Genomic DNA, 17,638 nt, shown 5'->3' on the forward strand with positions numbered 1-17,638 from the left:
GTCAGCAAGGCTGGTTTCTCCTGAGGCCTCTTGGCTTGCAGATGGTTGTCATCTCCTGTGTCTTCACATGTCTCTCCTCTTTGTCCTAATCTTTATTTACAGGGACGCCAGTCATAGGGCCCACCCTATAAAATAGGCCTACCTATTTTAACTTAATTACTTCATCAAAGGCCCTATCTTCGAACACGGTCACATTCTGAGTTTCTGGAGGTTACGACTTCAACAGATGAATTCTGGAGGGACACAAGCCAGCCTGTATCAGGAGAGTTCATCAGATGGGAGAGCATTCCCTGATCAACATGTCATTCAGTTGTAGAGTGTAGGGGTTCATGGTAACTCCTCAATTCCTGAACAGTTTCCAAGGCTGGCCTAGGGCAACATCCAGGTCTGCTCTTTAACGCTTTACACAGGGCAGCTTCCTCCAGCAAGTGTTTGCTAGAGAGGTGTGCACGCTGGAAAGGAAGTGAGGTTGTAAAAATAATACCGAATCATATAGAGAAAGTGACTCAATGTGCTTGCAGTTCTTTTGAGGAAGTCCTTGAACAGTATCAGTTTGTTAATGCTTTTAACAGTTAGTAACTCCTCCTACCTACTTCCTAATCTTTTTTTTTTCTTTTCTTTTCCTAAACAAACAAAAATCAAGCCTCAGGCTCAATAGCCTTTGGCAAGCAACAGTAACTAGCCTTAACTAAATACTTTTTAAAATTGTTATCTGATTGTTTGCATTGAATTAATGAGGTTGCCTTGCATATCTTTGTGGTAAGTGATACTGTTTCTTAAAATTAAAATAATATGATTTTATTTAACAAATATTTATATTTTAAGAAGTGAATCATTTCCAAGAAAAATATTAATGATAGCACAGGTGGTAGGCAGATATGGAAAAATCATGAAGGTAGTCTACAAGGGATCTAAAGTCTTGGAAATGCCGCTGGACCATAAAAGCAGAAATACTGGTTTTAGTGACTCTCGAGTCGTCCACTAAGGGACACTCCTTAGAGCAATGGAACTTCCAGCTGCACCCTGAGCCACCATTCTTGGTATGGCAGTTAACATTTGTTTCCTGGGCCTGGCTGGTTTAAAGGCAATCTCAACTTCTGGCAACAATGACTGGGTTAAAAATTGGGCCTGAGCAAGTCAGCTGTGGCATTCCCCTAGCCACAGGACTAGTTCAGAAATGAGCATGAGGGCCAATGTGAGCCAGTGAGACTCCAGCTGCTTGGAAAGAAATGTTCTTGCTTTCAGGAGAAAACTCCTAGAAGAGACATCCCCTCTTTCTCTGGCAGTCTGGCATGCTGTTGCAATGCCCAGGACTGTTACAGCCTGGCTTCAGGGAGGGAAGCTGACCTGAGAATGAAACACCTTAGAGAAGATAGCACAAATGAAAACTCTGCACTAATCCTAAAACTCTTCATACTTCTAAAATATCAAAGACATACATTTTCTTATTCTATAAGCCAGTTGGGGTAAAGTTTTCCATGTCTGGCAGCTGAAGCACTCTAATACTGATACAGCATATAGAATATTGAAGAATTCTTCAAAATATATATGTATCATTTAACTTACCACACCATGGTTTTTGTGTGAATTGAGTTTCGCTTCATAGGTTGGAATGAATAAGAAAAAAGCAGTGGCTTTAGTCTCTCTAACTATTGATTGAAGTTAATTACCTAAAATAGCATCTTAAATATTAATTCTAAAAGTTTCTATTAAATACAGCATCATAACATGGTTAGGTTATAAGAGGTGAGGGCTTTTAGCAATCACAAAATGTCAATGATTTTCAGCAAATCTCAATAATAGGATTTATGCTTAAACTATGTTTTACCTGTATAATCCTTGGGATCTTATCTTAAAATATCAATGCTGATAAGCAATGATTAAAATAAATTTTTTGTGAATAATTTATGTATCACATCATCAAGCTGAAGAATTACGTTAAAGAGAGAGTTCAATAACTGTAGTAACACTGGAAAAATAATCCTTATGTTTTTTAAAATGGTGTCTTTTCAGATCGCTCATTCAGTCCTTTAAATTTATTGAAATATTTTAAAACAGCACATTAACACTACAAAATTTAAGGTGAGTTCTTTTTTCCCTCTTTAGTAAAATTATGTTATATTCTGTTTTGTAATTTGTATGTCTAGGAAGTCAGTACCTTTAGGGTATGGGGAGGAGAGGAGGTGATGAAAAACAGATGCAAGATAATCACATGATGATTTTCTAGGAGAAATGTAACTGCGTTGAAAGTATATGTTTTTGAAGATTAGTTAGGTGCCAAAATAATTGTGGCACACCTGTATTACATTTTGATAGAAAAATCATCTGCCCTTCAAACATGCTTATTTGGGGGTTTCCAATTTCTCTTCATTAAATTCAGCAGTATTTATTTTGCAGACTACAGATCCACAGGCATATTGCCATCCACCTTCCATTATTTACTTACATTTAATTTGCTAGATTCATACATTTCTACATATTATAATAGCATATGGCCACAGTGGAAATAAAGTATTCAAGCTGGCTGAATATTGATCGTCGAGATTTAAATTGATTTCCATTTTGCTGACATAAGAAAGTAGGAAAAAAGATTGCTACACCAAAAAAGAAAGCTCTTAAATTAAGGAAAAATGCATTAAATTGACTCTATTATTTTTGGGTGTGGAGCTCATGTTTGAGATTTTAGGAGGGAGGGCAGTATCTGAACTACCAACTAATTAGACAACTAATATGAGATGATTTGTAGGTTCTACTTCTAAAAATCTAAAACAGTTGAATCCAAGAAGACTTTGTTTAGGGGAAGAGGGCTTGTTAACAAAATATCTTAATGAGTGAAGTTTTGATTGAAATAAATGCCGTAGATGGATATATTATTAACTTTGAATAAAGTCATGGTCGACCTATTTGAGGGGGGTGGGGAGATGAAGAATGTACTGAATAATTTTTCTCTCATTACTGGATATCAAGTTAAAGCGTGTTTGATTTAAATAGATTTGAAGTTAATGAATAAGAAAAACTGCTAGGAAGTTCCATCTCTTTATATCAAAATGATAACATGAGGGACCCATACTCAGGAAAACCAGGTTGGGCAAGGAGAAAAGGTAAATTGATCTAGGCAGAAACACTTTAGGGGAAAGAACAAGAAAGGAAACATGACCACACGTGTAAGATGAGTGCTCCCTAAGCTCTACTCTTAGAAGTGGTAAGTTGACTGTTTGCATGGGATGACAATTGGATCTATTGAGCTGCATTTGTTATACCATTTAATGCTTTTTAAGTGTAAGCAAACTCAAGCCCTGGAATGTCTGCTCAGTTTTCCTAAAACTTAGAAGATTAATTTAATTAAAAAGAAAAAGAAAAAAGAAAAAGAAATCACTAGCAAACGCTACTGAAAATAGATATGTGATAAATTTATTCAATTCCCCTGTGTACATTCAAAGGTAAATTTTTCAAGATAGATAACAATGTGGATTGGGGTATTTGAAATTTGAAGAAACTCCTGGGAATCTTATGGTGCCTGATGGTTCTACTTTGGTCCAGTTAGGAAATAGGAGAAAGTCCTTGAAAACCTCTGATTTCCACATAAAAAAAAATTGAAGTTTAGAAGTTTGACAAATGAGAAAGCTACTAGTCAAATACAATAAAATATTATAACATTTTATTGTGAAGAAATGAATATTCCAAGGAAGTGTTTAATATTTTGATTCATTTACTTTACAAAAGAGGATATTACTTGAATATATCATGTCAGATTAGATTTAACAGTCAGTCCATCTACTGACTAAAATCTATTATGTATCATGTTGAGTGCTTATTGTACACCAAGCACTATTCTAGGCCCTGGGGATAGAGAGGTGAACAGGTGAACAAACAAGATACCTATCTCAAGTAACTTAATAGATTGTACTTCATTGGCACTTGTGCTAGCAATATAATGACACTAATTTAAACAAGGATTTAGCATGCACTATATCAAAACTCTTAAAATTCACAACAAAGAAATAATAACAAACACATAAATTTTTTTAGATGGAGTCTCGCTCTGTCACCCCAGGCTGTAGTGCAGTGGTGCGATCTGGGTTCACTGCAACCTCTGTCCCCAGGTTCAAGCGATTCTCCTGCCTCAGCCTCCCGAGCAGCTGGGACTATAGTCACCGGCCACCAGGCCCAGCTAATTTTTGTATTTTTAGCAGAGGTTTCACCATGTTGGCCAGAATGGTCTCAAACTCCTGACCTTGTGATCTGCTTGCCTTGGCCTCTCAAAGTGCTGGGATTACAGGCATGAGCCACCACGCCCGGCTAATAAAATATCTTTTTAACTTCACCCTGCTGAATAGACATCATTTTTGTGTGTTCATATTCCTTGATAGAGATAACAGAACCCAGTTTGTTAATAAATGCTTCCTGGATGGTGAACAAAACTATAATAGTCTATATCTTGATCCTTTGTAAATGTTATATAAATAAGAAGTAGTCGAAGTGGCTGACAAATACATATGTTTTCAAAAAACATTCAGAAAATACCACTCATTGTATCAGTGGGTATTGGTTTAAGTTCTTCAGATGTCTAGATTTTTAATCCCCCTCCCCTCCCACTCCCTTCCCTCTCTCCCTCTCCCTCTCCCCTCCCTTCCCCTCCCTTGCCCTCTCTTCATGCCTTCCTTCTCTCTTTCTTTCTCTTGTCCCCCTCTCACTCCCTAATGAAATATTCTCTGGTTGTCAGGCTTCTAGTGGTACTGCCAATGAAAATACTAATATAACATATAAACTTAATATTATATCCCTCCCTTTTCTTTCTTTTGTTCAATTTTTCTTCTTTCTCCTCTTAACACTTATAGATTAGACATATTTTCCAATGTTAACCTGCTTACTCTTATCCCTTACATCCCTCCAAAATTATCTGTTTACAGTCAGCTTAATATTTTAGCCTTTTCCCAAAGCATTACTGTAAATCTTTCTCTTCTCCTCCTGTGCAATAAATAATTTCCTTTCATGTTATCAAAAAGCTTCTGAAATCAAATAAATGCATCATAATGTTTTTCTTAATGTATCAAAGAATGGCTGGCAATTTTCTCAAATGCAATTTGAGTAAGACAATCTCTCACAGCCACATTTTTCTTTATCTGCACTTAATTATGTATTCATTATTTTCTTCTATACATATAAGAATTATATCTCTATTACTCTATCACTGGTGTAAAGATCTAACATTGTTATAAATTTAGCTTCATTTATTTATTAAATAGGAATTTATTGAGTCTTTACTATAAATTTATTCAAGACACTTCTAGGCACTAGGAATATGGTAATAAAAAAGACACATTTTATAAGTTACTATAATTTACATTTATCAACTTTTGGAAGATTATTATTTTTCTGGTTAATGTTAAGCCTGTAAATGTTGACGTTACAGATTCTTAGCCAGAAACTTTTTTTTAAAGAAATCACTATTTTGTATCTCTGATTTCACTAATCTGGGATATTAATCAATTTTATAATTAGCAAAAGTACTTTACATTTATAACCATTTATAGAGTACACTAACATTCTGTTTTCACACTCAGCAATTATAAGGGTACCTCTCAGTTAAACATTCAACCAAATGTATCTGGAGTAACTAGAATATCCAAGTGAAACTTCCTAATAATTTCATTCACTATATTGATGTTAACAATGATTTTAACATGTAATTGGAATAATAACTTTAATCTTCTTCTACCACATGGAGCATAATGTGGAAGTAGCATGTTACTTTCTCTTAAACATTAGGAAATGTTTCCCTTTCACTATTCCAAACAGCTTTCAATGTGAGTATGGCTCAAGAATGTAGGTAATGAGCTTCTCAAAGGTTCCCCAAGTTACTTCTTAAGTGCAGAAGAGGGTTAAAATAGACATGGTTTCTGTAGGTTACAGGCTGAAGATATAATCCAAAACAAATTTCTTTGAGGTATATTTTATATTTAAAAATTATGCAAGGCCATGTGTGATGGCCCATGTCTGTAATCCCAACACTTTGGGAAGCCAAGGCGGGTGGATTGCTTGAGCCCAGGAGTTTGAGACCAGCCTGGGTAAGATGGCTAAACACCGTCTCTACAAAAAATTAAAAAGTTAGCTGGTCATGGTAGTGCATGCCTGTAGTCCCAGCTACTCAGGAGGCTGAGGTGGGAGAATCATCTGAGCTCTGGAGAGTGAGGCTGCAGTGAGCCATGATCATGCCACTGAACTCTAGCCTGGCTGACAGAGTAAGACCCTATCTCCAAAAATAACAATAAATAAATCATGCAAATGTTTATTGTATCTACATTGTTTCTATTTTTTATTATAAATACAATGTTTTAATTTCTTACCATTGATGAACATTGTTGCTCTACAACGTGATATACTGTTTCTACTCCAGTTTCCTGGCACAGCTCCATGTTCTCAGGGTACTTTGAGAATAACTTGGGTAGCTTAACATAAGCACTCAGAAGACCTGAGCTCTTGATTGTTATCAAATTGCTCAGGTTATCAAACTTCAGATTTTCTCATCTGTTAAAACATGGTAAAACTCCTGCTTTTCCCTCCACAGTGTTGCTTAGGAGATCAAAAGTGGCAATATGTATGATTGGTTTATTCAACAATCTGAACTAGGGTCAAGTACAAATATGAAATAGTTCATTTTTTCTCCAAATACTGCTGTCAGCTATGTTCCACTGAGTCTTTTTCCCATCCCTTATTCACAACTTTGTCAGATCCCATAAGCTTTCTGATCACTTCCAGCTATTAAAATGTCAGTTCGTTCCATTTTGACCTAATTTAAAATTTAATCTCATATCTATTTGAAGTCTCATCTCCTCCTACCCCTTCAATTTCAGCAAAGTTGCTGTCTGAGAGACTTGGATTGGGGGGGGAGTGGAATCAATTTTTTTCACTCCTTTTTTTGGGAGCCTTTTCCTGGGGATCAGAGACAGACTACAGATATCCTTACCTTAGTGATGTGGCTGTGTTCCTCACTTGTCTCTTGCTCCTTTTCTGTTCAGGATCCATCAGTCGCTGATGCTAAGTGGATCCCAGCTAAATGTAGAGTCTCTCCTGGGACACAGGTGTTATTTCTTGGGTTGATGTTGCAGAGTGGTGGAGTGGGGGGTCCCAGTGCCATATATGGGTTGATGTTGCAGAGTGGTGGAGTGGGGGGTCCCAGTGCCAAATATGGGTTGATGTTGCAGAGTGGTGGAGTGGGGGGTCCCAGTGCCATATATCCTGTTCTGGGAGACCTGCATAACGCAATGACTTCTGACACCTGCTCAACTCTTCTGAAACCAAATCAGTTCTTATTTTGGATTCTATACCAGGTAACGTTATGCTGCTTCAATCTTCTCACTGGGTGGCCTGTCAACTTGGACACGAAAATAACTGAAAGTGACCTGCCATTATATTCTTTTCACCCACATGGATCTCACACATTTTTGCCACAACAAATTTGGACACAGGCTGCTAATCAATTAATCATCTCTCTCTCTCTCTCTCTCTCTCACACACACACACACACACACACATACACACACACACACAGTCTTTCTCTCTTTTCTTTCTACTCAAGCATTCATGGTGAACTGCTGATCAGCAGGTTTACCCATCTCTGTGAGAGGTTCCCTTTACCTACCCTCTTCTACCTGGCTTGGGGGTGAGAAAGGGAAGTGCTCCCACCTTCTAAATAGAAAGGGCCTCAGGCTTATCACTCAATACTCCTCTGCCCATCATCTAGGAATATAAAGTTAGGTGGTGCTAAACTGATGGCTGAAGGTAGCAAAGTCAGTGTCATCTCCTCTTACCGAGACTGGGAGTGGTATCTGTGCCTCAGTTTCCTCAGGTGTTCTTTAGAGAAGGGGGAAACAACACCTCTGTGTCACCTTTTGGGTCATAGGTGGTAACACTAAGGCAATAAATAAAAGTCACCATTCAACTTCCTGTTAACTGTTACACTTGCTAGATGCTTAGAAACGTACACATTTATGCAAATAGAAAGCATTATGTTGGCAGCAGAAACACATACCATAATTCAGAGAGAACAGTTTTGTGGCTGATGCAATAGTCAAGGGATAGAGCTTTGTTATACCCCTAGTGAAATGGGTGACTCAGCTTACTAGCTGCTGGCTGCGGAAGCTTCTTGTGCAGTTGCTTAATGTATGATGGAGGCTTTTCTCGTCTCTGAACCCAGGTTGTATGTTTAGAAACTTCCTCTGAATTCAGGCCGGGCGCGGTGGCTCAAGCCTGTAATCCCAGCACTTTGGGAGGCCGAGACGGGCGGATCACGAGGTCAGGAGATCGAGACCATCCTGGCGAACACGGTGAAACCCCGTCTCTACTAAAAATACAAAAAAAACTAGCCAGGCGAGGTGGCGGGCGCCTGTAGTCCCAGCTACTCGGGAGGCTGAGGCAGGAGAATGGCGTAAACCTGGGAGACGGAGCTTGCAGTGAGCTGAGATCCGCCACTGCACTCCAGTCCGGGCGACAGAGCGAGACTCCGCCTCAAAAAAAAAAAAAAAAAAAAAAAAAGAAACTTCCTCTGAATTCAAAGGGGAGGAGGGTTACTATTGACTGTTGTTATAATTTATTTGTTTATCTATTTTGTTCCTTGAAACACAGAGAAGTAGGGGATAGTCTTATAACCTTCAGGTGTACTTGTAGTGTTAGCATTAAATAGAACCCTTCTGCCAGAGATAGCTTGTAGTACAGAAGATTCTGTGTTGCCATTTACTGAGATCAGACTTTTATGGGCCAAAACACTGACCCAGAGCCTGGGGAATTTCTTCACCAGACAGCTGAGTAGGCCGGCACCAGCTCTTCCTCTGCCATTGGCTCCGGTGTGTCAAAAGAAAGATTTTTGGATGAAAAAAAATCCACACACATCAGACATTACACAATAAGTGAACCAAAGTCCCACAATGTCACGTAGTGTTTCTCAATGTCACAGTGTTACAGAGAGGTGTTCCAGCATCTACCATCTGTTCCAATCTCTACTCCTAAAATGAAACCTGCTCACAAGTCAGCTGTCTCTAGAATGTGGTCATTTTGCCAATGGTATAGTTTTTTCAAAGCAAACCTGAGCAGCATTTTTTGTTGGCCTGAAACCCTTTGCTACAGTTTCAGAATGTCCCTACCTCTGCCTTTCCTCCATGGAGTAGGGGCATTCTCCCACCCTCCACTCTATACCCTGCCTCAGGGAGAGCCACTGTGACACACATCACAACAGAGTGGCTCAACGCTCATCTCAGCCTAAAGCTATCCCATGAAGCTTAGAACACAAAGGAGAGTGTGCAAGAAATGTTGCTTTTCTTTATACTCAAATTCAACCCCAATCTCCTTCTGCCAATCGACAGGAAATTCAATCTCAGTAATCACTGGGGCTTCCCTCTCTACATACATAGTGTTGGGCAAAGGCGCTGGAGTTCTCACACAGAGCAAATATTGGGGGAGGCCTTGCTGGCTCTTGCCTTACTTGTCACTGATAAGCTGACTAATATCCAAGCCAACCTGCTGAGTCTGTCAAATTAGGGGCATAAGAATCTATGCCAAGGATGATAAACCAGGACCTAAGGTCTCACTTTCCTAGGGTTCCCACGGGGCCACTTTCTGTGTCTGTCCCCTCCCCAAGACTCTGCCAAGGAGTGGAATGTTGGTCTCCACTACACTTTCATTCATCCTGTTTCTTCCTAGCTGTAGGCTATCTCTTTTATTTACTGCTCTCTTTTCTCTGCCCCTGACACCTATCACAACCATCTCAGTGAATTTGGCTGAAGGTAACAAACCTGTGGCTGGCAGAAGTCTTCGGTTTGGCTCATGCAGTGTTTTTTGTTTTGTTTTGTTTTGTTTTGTTTTTGAGACAGAGCCTTGCTCTATCACCCAGGCTGAAATGCACTGATGCAATCTTGGCTCACTGCAACCTTGCCTCCCAGATTCAAGCAATTCTCATGCCTCAGCTTCCTAAGTAGCTAGGACTGGGCAGGTGTGTGCCACCATGCCCAGCTAATTTTTGTATTTTTCATAGAGATGGGGTTTGGCCATGTTGGCCAGGCTGGTCTTGAACTCCTGGCCTCAAGTGATCTGCTTGCCTTGGCTTCATAAAGTGCTGGGGTTATAGGTGTGAGCCACTGCACCTGGCCTGCTTTTTGTTTTTAAACTAAATTTCATTACTGGCATTTCACATAAAAATCTATAATTCTATCTCCTTATGAAACTTACAGTCTGTCTTATTGCATGGCAATGATCAGCTGGAGCAGAGCAGGGCTGCTTCTTGAGACAGCTGTGTGCCATACTTCTGCCCTCACCCCGCTTCACTACTTGACCACACCTGACCGGCAGGATGGTTTGACTTTGGCATGCTCTATTGTGGTCTTTCACAGAAGTCAGGGAGATATTATGCATTGCAGACCTGTATCAAAATATCTCACATAACCCATAAATATGTATACCTACTATGTGCCCACAAAAATTAAAAGAAGCCAGGGAGAGAGGAGCTGTTTTGGGGATATCACCAATAGAACATAAATATAGGCGAAGGTGAGGGAATATAAAGGGTCTGGTTAACTTTGTAGAACCAAAGAAAGGGAACAAATATCAGAATAATCCCACAACAAATTATCTCTCCATACTAACAATAAAACTAGCTACCACATTTGGAGATTTCATAGTGGCCTAGGTCCCTCACAGAAGCAATCCCATTTAATTCTGACAAAAACCATGTGAGGAAAGGACTAATACCCTGTTTTACAGATGGAAAAACTGAGGTTCAGAGATAAGTGAGTTGGCCAAGTCACAAAGCTAATAAGTCATGGAACTTGAAATTCAGAGACATATGGCTCTTTGATACTGGGTTATCCTGCCTCTCTTATGATAGATGATAGAGGCCCTACTTCCAGGGATCAAAGATGCCCAAATTAATTGCCAAGTTTAATTACAGTAAATCCTGAATTGAAAGGTTCTGTCTTCTTGACACTAAGCGATGAGGACGAGTTATCACTTTTACTCCCATTCCCTCTTTCTAATGGAGCAATTTTAGAAGCACCTCTTGAAGCTGGGTCTGTCACCAAGCTTTTACAAACTGCAGTTATTCAATAGATGTGCTAATTTTATTAGTCTTTGGGAGCTTGCCTAAAATTTTACACAGTGTGTGTGTATTTGTGTGTATACAGTGGAAGAGGCTGAGGAAGAGAACTATAGCTCATAACTCCTCCTGTGGTGGTCCACAGAAGTGGTTGAAGAGAAAAAATATAGATAACTACTACAAAGTAAAACATTTTTCCAAAAGGTGACATAGCTACAGCAAAGAAAGGCTTAAAATATGTCAAAATGCTTTGTTTTGTTCTTTTGTTGATAGAAAGTTATGGAACTAGAAAGCCACCTAATATGATTAGTTATTAGGTTGACAAACTAATGAATTCAGAATCAAGCCTTTAGTCAAACCTGTCAGTTTCACCCAGGTGCGGTGGCTCATGCCTGTAATCCCAACGCTTTGGGAGGCCAAAGCAGGAGAATCACCTGAGGTCAGGAGTTTGAGACCGGCCTGGACAACACGGTGAAACCACATCTCTACTAAAAATACAAAAATGAGATGGATGTGGTGGTGTGCACCTGTAATCCCAGTTACTCAGGATGCTGAGGCAGGAGAATCACTTGAACCCGGGAGGCGAAGGTTGCAGTGAGCTGTGAGCCAAGATCGTACCACTGCACTCCAGCCTGGGTGACAGAGCAAGACTCCATCTCAAAAAATAAATAAATAAAATAAAATAAACTGTCAGTTTAAATTTATAAGCTTATAGTGTAATAAATCTCATATTGTCTTATAGATAAAAATTACATGTTACTAGCATTTACTTTCATATTTTGAAGCAGTAATTGGTACTTTATAAACTTATAACTAGATTTTCCCTCATAAATCTACGCTTAAATGTGATGATTTATACTAGAACCTAAGTCACTACTGTTTAATATCACATATGAAAGGAAATTAGATTATAGAACAACAGATATAGATGATGATAGGATTATAATTCCATTTCTAGATGGGGAATTTCGTATCATTGATTTTGTACATTCTGTTAAAGAAAGCACCAGGCCAACTAAATTGGTGACTTTTCAGTAGCTGTGCTGAAGTGATTTTAGGAGTAATAATGTTGTTCACGAGGAAAATCCAAATAAAGGGAATCATGTGAAATCTACTACATGAAAAAGTTCGTTTCTTTAATGTTAATAATTGTCAGATTTTTTATGACCTAAAACTATTCTATGGCATACAGTAATGGTTTATAATCTAGGTTTGAAGCTCTGCTGAATATCCTAAAGCAAAACAACAATGTATGCTGATGGACAGTTCCTGGCTCTTTTCACAGCTACTACTTAAAGGTCTGAGATTGTTCACATAAAAAATAACAACTAGGTGGCATTTACTACATTTAAATCCTGTTCTAAAGAACCATGCATACTGTCATTTTATAGCTGAAACTGAGGCTCAAAGAGGTAAAGTGATTTGCTTAAGGTCACCTGGCATGCAAATAGCAGAGGTAGGTCCCAAACGCTGATCTTCTGGGGTATTCTTTCCATCAGAGGTACTTGGGCCTCTCTTTGTCTATAAGGCTGAGTACTGTCTTACACCACTGATAACATTATATTTGCTTGTTGTTAATTTGTTTCCTAATCTTTAAGTGTTGTTAATGTGTACGTATTTATTAGACCTCTCAACAGAGGATATGTTAAGCCACATCACTGGTATTATACAACAAAATTTAGACTGTGGTAAACTGCAGACATGACCAGTTTCTTCAATAAAGAATTTCAAGAAGGCCGGGGGAGGTGGCTCACGCCTGTAATCCCAGCACTTTGGGAGGCCGAGGTGGGCGGATCACAAGGTCAGGAGATCGAGACCATCCTGGCTAACACGGTGAAACCCCGTCTCTACTAAAAATAGAAAAATTAGCCGGGCGAGGTGGCGGACGCCTGTAGTCCCAGCTACTTGGGATGCTGAGGCAGGAGAATGGCGTGAACCCGGGAGGGGGAGCTTGCAAAGAGTGGAGATCGCGCCACTGGACTCCAGCCTGGGTAACAGAGCCACACTCCATCTCAAAAAAAAAAAAAAAAAAAGAATTTCAAGAAAAAAAAAGTAGGATTGGGTACCTGCGTTAGTCTGTTTTCATACTACTATAAAGAAGCCCAAGACTGAGTAATTTCAAAAGGAAAGAGGTTTAATTGACTCAGAGTTCAGCATGGCTGAGGAGGCCTCAGGAAACTTCCAGTCATGGCAGAAGACAAAGGGGAAGCAAGGCACCTTCCTCACAAGGCAGCAGGAAGAAGAGGGAGTGAGTAAAGGGAGAAGAGCACTGAATAAAACCATCAGATCAGCTGAGAACTCACTCACTCTCAGGAGAACAGCAGGGGGGAAACCACCCCATGATTCAATTACCTCCACCTGGTTCCTTCCTTGACGCATGGGGGTTGTGGGGATTACAATTTAAGATGAGGTTTGGGTCAGGGCACAAAGCCTAACCATATACATTAAAAAAGACCGGAGACACACCAATCATCGTATTTTGGAATTTGTTTGGATCCTGATTTGAAAAAAACAACGGCAAAAAAATTGTTAGACAATCAGAGAAATTTGAACAGTGTATATTTAATGGGATTAATACATTTTTGTTAATTATTAGGTGTAATAATGGGATTGTGGTTAAATATTTAATATTTTAAGATTCTTTAAAAAGTGTTTATCTTTTTTTTTTTTTTCCAGACTGAGTCTCTCTCTGTTGCCCAGGCTGGAGTGCCGGGGCATGATCTTGGCTCACTGCAACCTCTGCCTCCTGATTTCAAGAGATTTTTGTGCCTCAGTTTTCTGTTTCCTCAGTCTCCCAAGTAGCTGGGATTTCTGGCTTGCGCTAGCTACCATGCCTGGCTACTTTTTGTAGTTTTAGTAGAGACGGAGTTCTGCCATGTTGGCCAGGTTGGTCTCGAACTGCTGATGCAAGTGATCCGCCCACCTCGGCCTCCCAAAGTGCTGGGATTGCAGGCGTGAGCCACCACCACGTCTGGCCAAAAAGTCTTCATCTTTTAGAAGTACGTATCCAAAAAAATGAATTGATGTGATGTTGGGGATTTCCTTAAAAATAATATAACAGGTGAAGATGATTGATCTTAAGTTGGTAATTGTCGAAGCTGGGGTCTGGGTACCTGGGGGTTTATTAAATCATTCTGCTTTCTTTAAAGTATGTTTGACATCTTCCACAAAAATCATGCATTGTTCAATGATGAATGCAAAGTAGATCATTACTTTGATTTTACATTGAATAGTGCTTCATTTTAAGAATGCCTGTGACAGGACCTGAAAGGGCCTTAGAAGTAATTAGTCCAATCTCCACGTATTTCTCCTTTTCTTTTGGGCAGAAAGCAAAGAAGAAAGAAGAAGAGGAAGAAGAAAACAATAGTGATGTTGTATTATTTGCTCTCAAAATAACTTCTAAATTTACAAAACAAGAAAGCAATAGAAGAAAATAGCGAGATACATTTGCTCTGAAAACAACTTCTACATTTACAAAACAAGAAAGTAATAGAAGCCGGACTTATGTCCACTACCTAGTGCTATCTCTGCAGCTTTATTTTTCTATCTATTATGATTTACTTTTGTTTTCTGAAGCAGAATTTTCCCCAAACTTAATAGTGTCCACGATCGCTCCAACCAATTTGGTTATTTAGGTTTCAAGCTAGATAACCTCCAAAAGAATTTTGCCTTTGACTTGAATACATGCTTCATGCAATTTCAGTAGTATTTAGGAGGCCGTTCCCTTTACAAGTCGTGAACCATTTCTTAAGTCTGAATTTGGGAGACGTTAAGTGGAAAGGGTCAGCAGACAGCATCTCAATGCCTCGGTTTTGACTTTGCTAATAACTTTGTGATGGGGGGGCGGGGGGTGGAAGAACCTATACCTTTATATTTCATTGCCCACGTGACAATGTTTTTGTTTTAGGGGGAATTTCTAAGGGTCAGGAAATTCTCCGGGAGTTTACGTCAGCTCCAACAAGTACTGTGATTACCGTATTGACGCTACTTGTTTTCAAAGGTCGGAAATTTGAGGTGCCGCGTGAGCCCGATTTAGGGACTTTAGAGTTTAGATTTAAGTTATTATTTTTCTGTGATTTAATTTTTTAAGCAGTGTTGACACTGGGTACCTCAGCTAAGCTAGGTTTTTTTTTTTTTTTTTTTTTTTTTTTTTTTTTTTGAGGCGGAGTCTGGCTCTGTCACCCAGGCTGGAGTGCAGTGGCCGGATCTCCACTCACTGCAAGCTCCGCCTCCCGGGTTCACGCCATTCTCCTGCCTCAGCCTCCCGAGTAGCCGGACTACAGGCGCCAGCCACCTCACCCGGCTAGTTTTTTGTATTTTTTAGTAGAGACGGGGTTTCACGATGTTAGCCAGGATGGTCTCGATCTCCTGACCTCGTGATCCGCCCGTCTCGGCCTCCCAAAGTGCTGGGATTACAGGCTTGAGCCACCGCGCCCGGCCAAGCTAGGTTTTTTTGTTTTTTTAATTCCCACTAACACAACTCTCAGGTCGTGGCTGAGGTACAAAGCACGTAATACGCTCCTTAAAGCTACGCAGTTTCAGGAAGCGTTTACAGCAGTAGTGCGCCTGCGCAGCTGGTCCCACACCAAGTCGTCCGCCTCTCCCCGTCCGGCTAGCAGAGGGCGCTGTGAGGTAATGAAGGCGTCCCCCTTAGGGCTCTGGAACAGAGCGTAAAAGGGCGGGAGGCGAAGCTCGCTGACGGGCGTTCTAGCCTTGACTGCTCTGTCTCTATCACCCTTTGTCCTCCAACCTCCCCTGGGCACTGGGCCTGCGGGCCTGGTTGCTAGGCGGAAGCTGGGCGCGGCGGCTGCCGCTGCGGCCGCCGGGGCGTTTGAAAAGCGGCTACGCAGGCGGCAAAAGGTCCTCGGGCGGCGGGCTCGTCTCTGCCTGCAGACTGGCAGGGCTGCAGAGCGGCTTTTCCTTGAGTCGGGGCAGAGTTAGGGTCTGGGCTGGCGGCTCGGGGCCGAGGAGCCGGGCGCGCTGCAGCAGACGGCGGTGGGACCTGGCTGCGGAGCGGGGTCCGGGCATCAGGGACCGGGACCCGGGGCGGGAAGTGGGGGTCCCGAGTTACCCGCGACTCACCTGGACCTCACTTCCCCCCAGGCAACTTCGCCCCCAGACCGCCCACCGCAACCATGGTCTCCAAATCCGACCAGCTGCTCATCGTCGTGTCCATCCTAGAAGGTGAGCGGCCTGAGGCTTGCTTTTGCAACTGCTGCCTCCCGAGTTTTAAAAGATTAGTGTGGGACCGAGGCCTTGTTAACCTTAAGAACCCTGTCATCTGTGCTTTTATGGTCCCCACAGACTTGTTCAAAGTTGTGCGTAGTGAAGTCTGTTAGGCAATTGATTTAAAAATCTCTCCAGGGATATGAGCGCTATTAGGAGTAAGTGATATTTAGCGTGACTAGCCATAGCCCCAGAGAATCTAGAGAAAACGATTTTCATCCAAAGCAGCACGTCGATGGCTTTTATATATGAGCTGAACGTGGTCCTGAGAAGCGCATTCTGATCAGCGGTTCCCAATAATAGCACTTGTAAGAGCTTTGACTTGAATACAGGTTTCCTGCAATTCCAGAGTGTTACGGAGGCAATTCCCTTTACACGTCTTGGTGGAGGACTCAGGGGACTACAGTTCTTAAGAGGGTGTATTATACATTTCTTAAAAAGTGTGTTTTAGATGAATGACATTTGTTTATTGGGGACTCATTGAGTGTCAGACACTGTGCTGGGAATGTCGTAATAGTCCTGATTCTAAAAAGCTAAGGATGTAGCTTGGAGAGTGTGCCAGCAAATAATTCATCGGAATATGAAAGACCCTGATGAATGACCACCTCTGTCTGAGGAAACTGGGGAAGATTCACCAGAGGAGGTGGCATTTTTTTGGGTCCTACAGATGATTAGGAATTTGTCAGGTGAAAAAGGGAAGGACAGTCCAGGCAAAGGAAAGAGCAGAGAGCACTTCAAGTATGGAAAAGCGAGACACGTTTGCTTCGTTACATTCATTCAGTAAAGGTTGCTTACATTCCGTGTAGTTGGAGAACAGATTTGCAAGAAAGTAGAGAGCAGAGGAGATAACAGGTGAATTGAGGACACTTGACGAATAATATGTTAAGAAGGAGTCATCTTGAGCCAGAGCAGAGGACTGGCTGCATTCTTTCCCCCATGGGAGAGTATTTTATAAAGGCCTGGCGCTGTGTGAGGGATGAGAGCAAAGGAAACATTGTAATCCTAATCTTTGAATTTTGGGACAAGAGACTGACCAGAAGCCATAAAGATTTGGAGCACTATGAGCGGTTAGATTACTTATTGTTTAAAAACGCAGGACTGAAATAACCTTAAAATTTGGTTAACAACACTTTTTAGACTTAAAACTGACCATGCTATGAGAAAACAAATATCTACTTTCCCTCCAAGGATGTAGAGGTCTGTCCATGTGGGGAGATCACAGGACACAATATGTTGGGGTATAATATAATATTTAAAATATGTGATATGGATTGTAAATATAGGTTTGAGGGTAGGGTGGGTGGGATGGCTGAAGTTCTTTAAGTAATA

At 40.8% G+C, this 17,638-nt stretch overlaps 1 protein-coding gene and 1 long non-coding RNA gene across 6 annotated transcripts in view; both read left to right on the forward strand.

Moving 5' to 3' along the window:
- Positions 1-543: 543 nt before the first annotated feature.
- Positions 544-7,126, forward strand: LOC117064621. The gene is made up of 3 exons (XR_004429558.1): positions 544-759; positions 2,014-2,082; positions 7,020-7,126. It is a non-coding gene; the product is annotated as an uncharacterized LOC117064621 (long non-coding RNA).
- Positions 7,127-15,607: 8,481 nt separating this feature from the next.
- The window catches only part of CEP120 (centrosomal protein 120), a 77,013-nt gene continuing 74,982 nt past the window's right edge, over positions 15,608-17,638 (forward strand). The window contains exons 1-2 of one of the 5 annotated variants that reach the window (XM_033181426.1): positions 15,608-15,715; positions 16,187-16,267. In XM_033181426.1, the coding sequence (XP_033037317.1) occupies positions 16,219-16,267 (49 nt within the window). In that variant the 5' untranslated portion in view covers positions 15,608-15,715; positions 16,187-16,218. Of the gene's footprint in view, positions 15,716-15,821; positions 16,268-17,638 lie in introns of those variants that run through there. The other 4 variants (XM_033181425.1, XM_033181423.1, XR_004430112.1 and 1 more) reach the window with 4 other exon arrangements.

This window comes from Trachypithecus francoisi, unplaced genomic scaffold, assembly GCF_009764315.1.
Source record: "Trachypithecus francoisi isolate TF-2019V2 unplaced genomic scaffold, Tfra_2.0 Lachesis_group2, whole genome shotgun sequence".
NCBI classification, from domain to species: Eukaryota; Metazoa; Chordata; class Mammalia; order Primates; family Cercopithecidae; genus Trachypithecus; species Trachypithecus francoisi.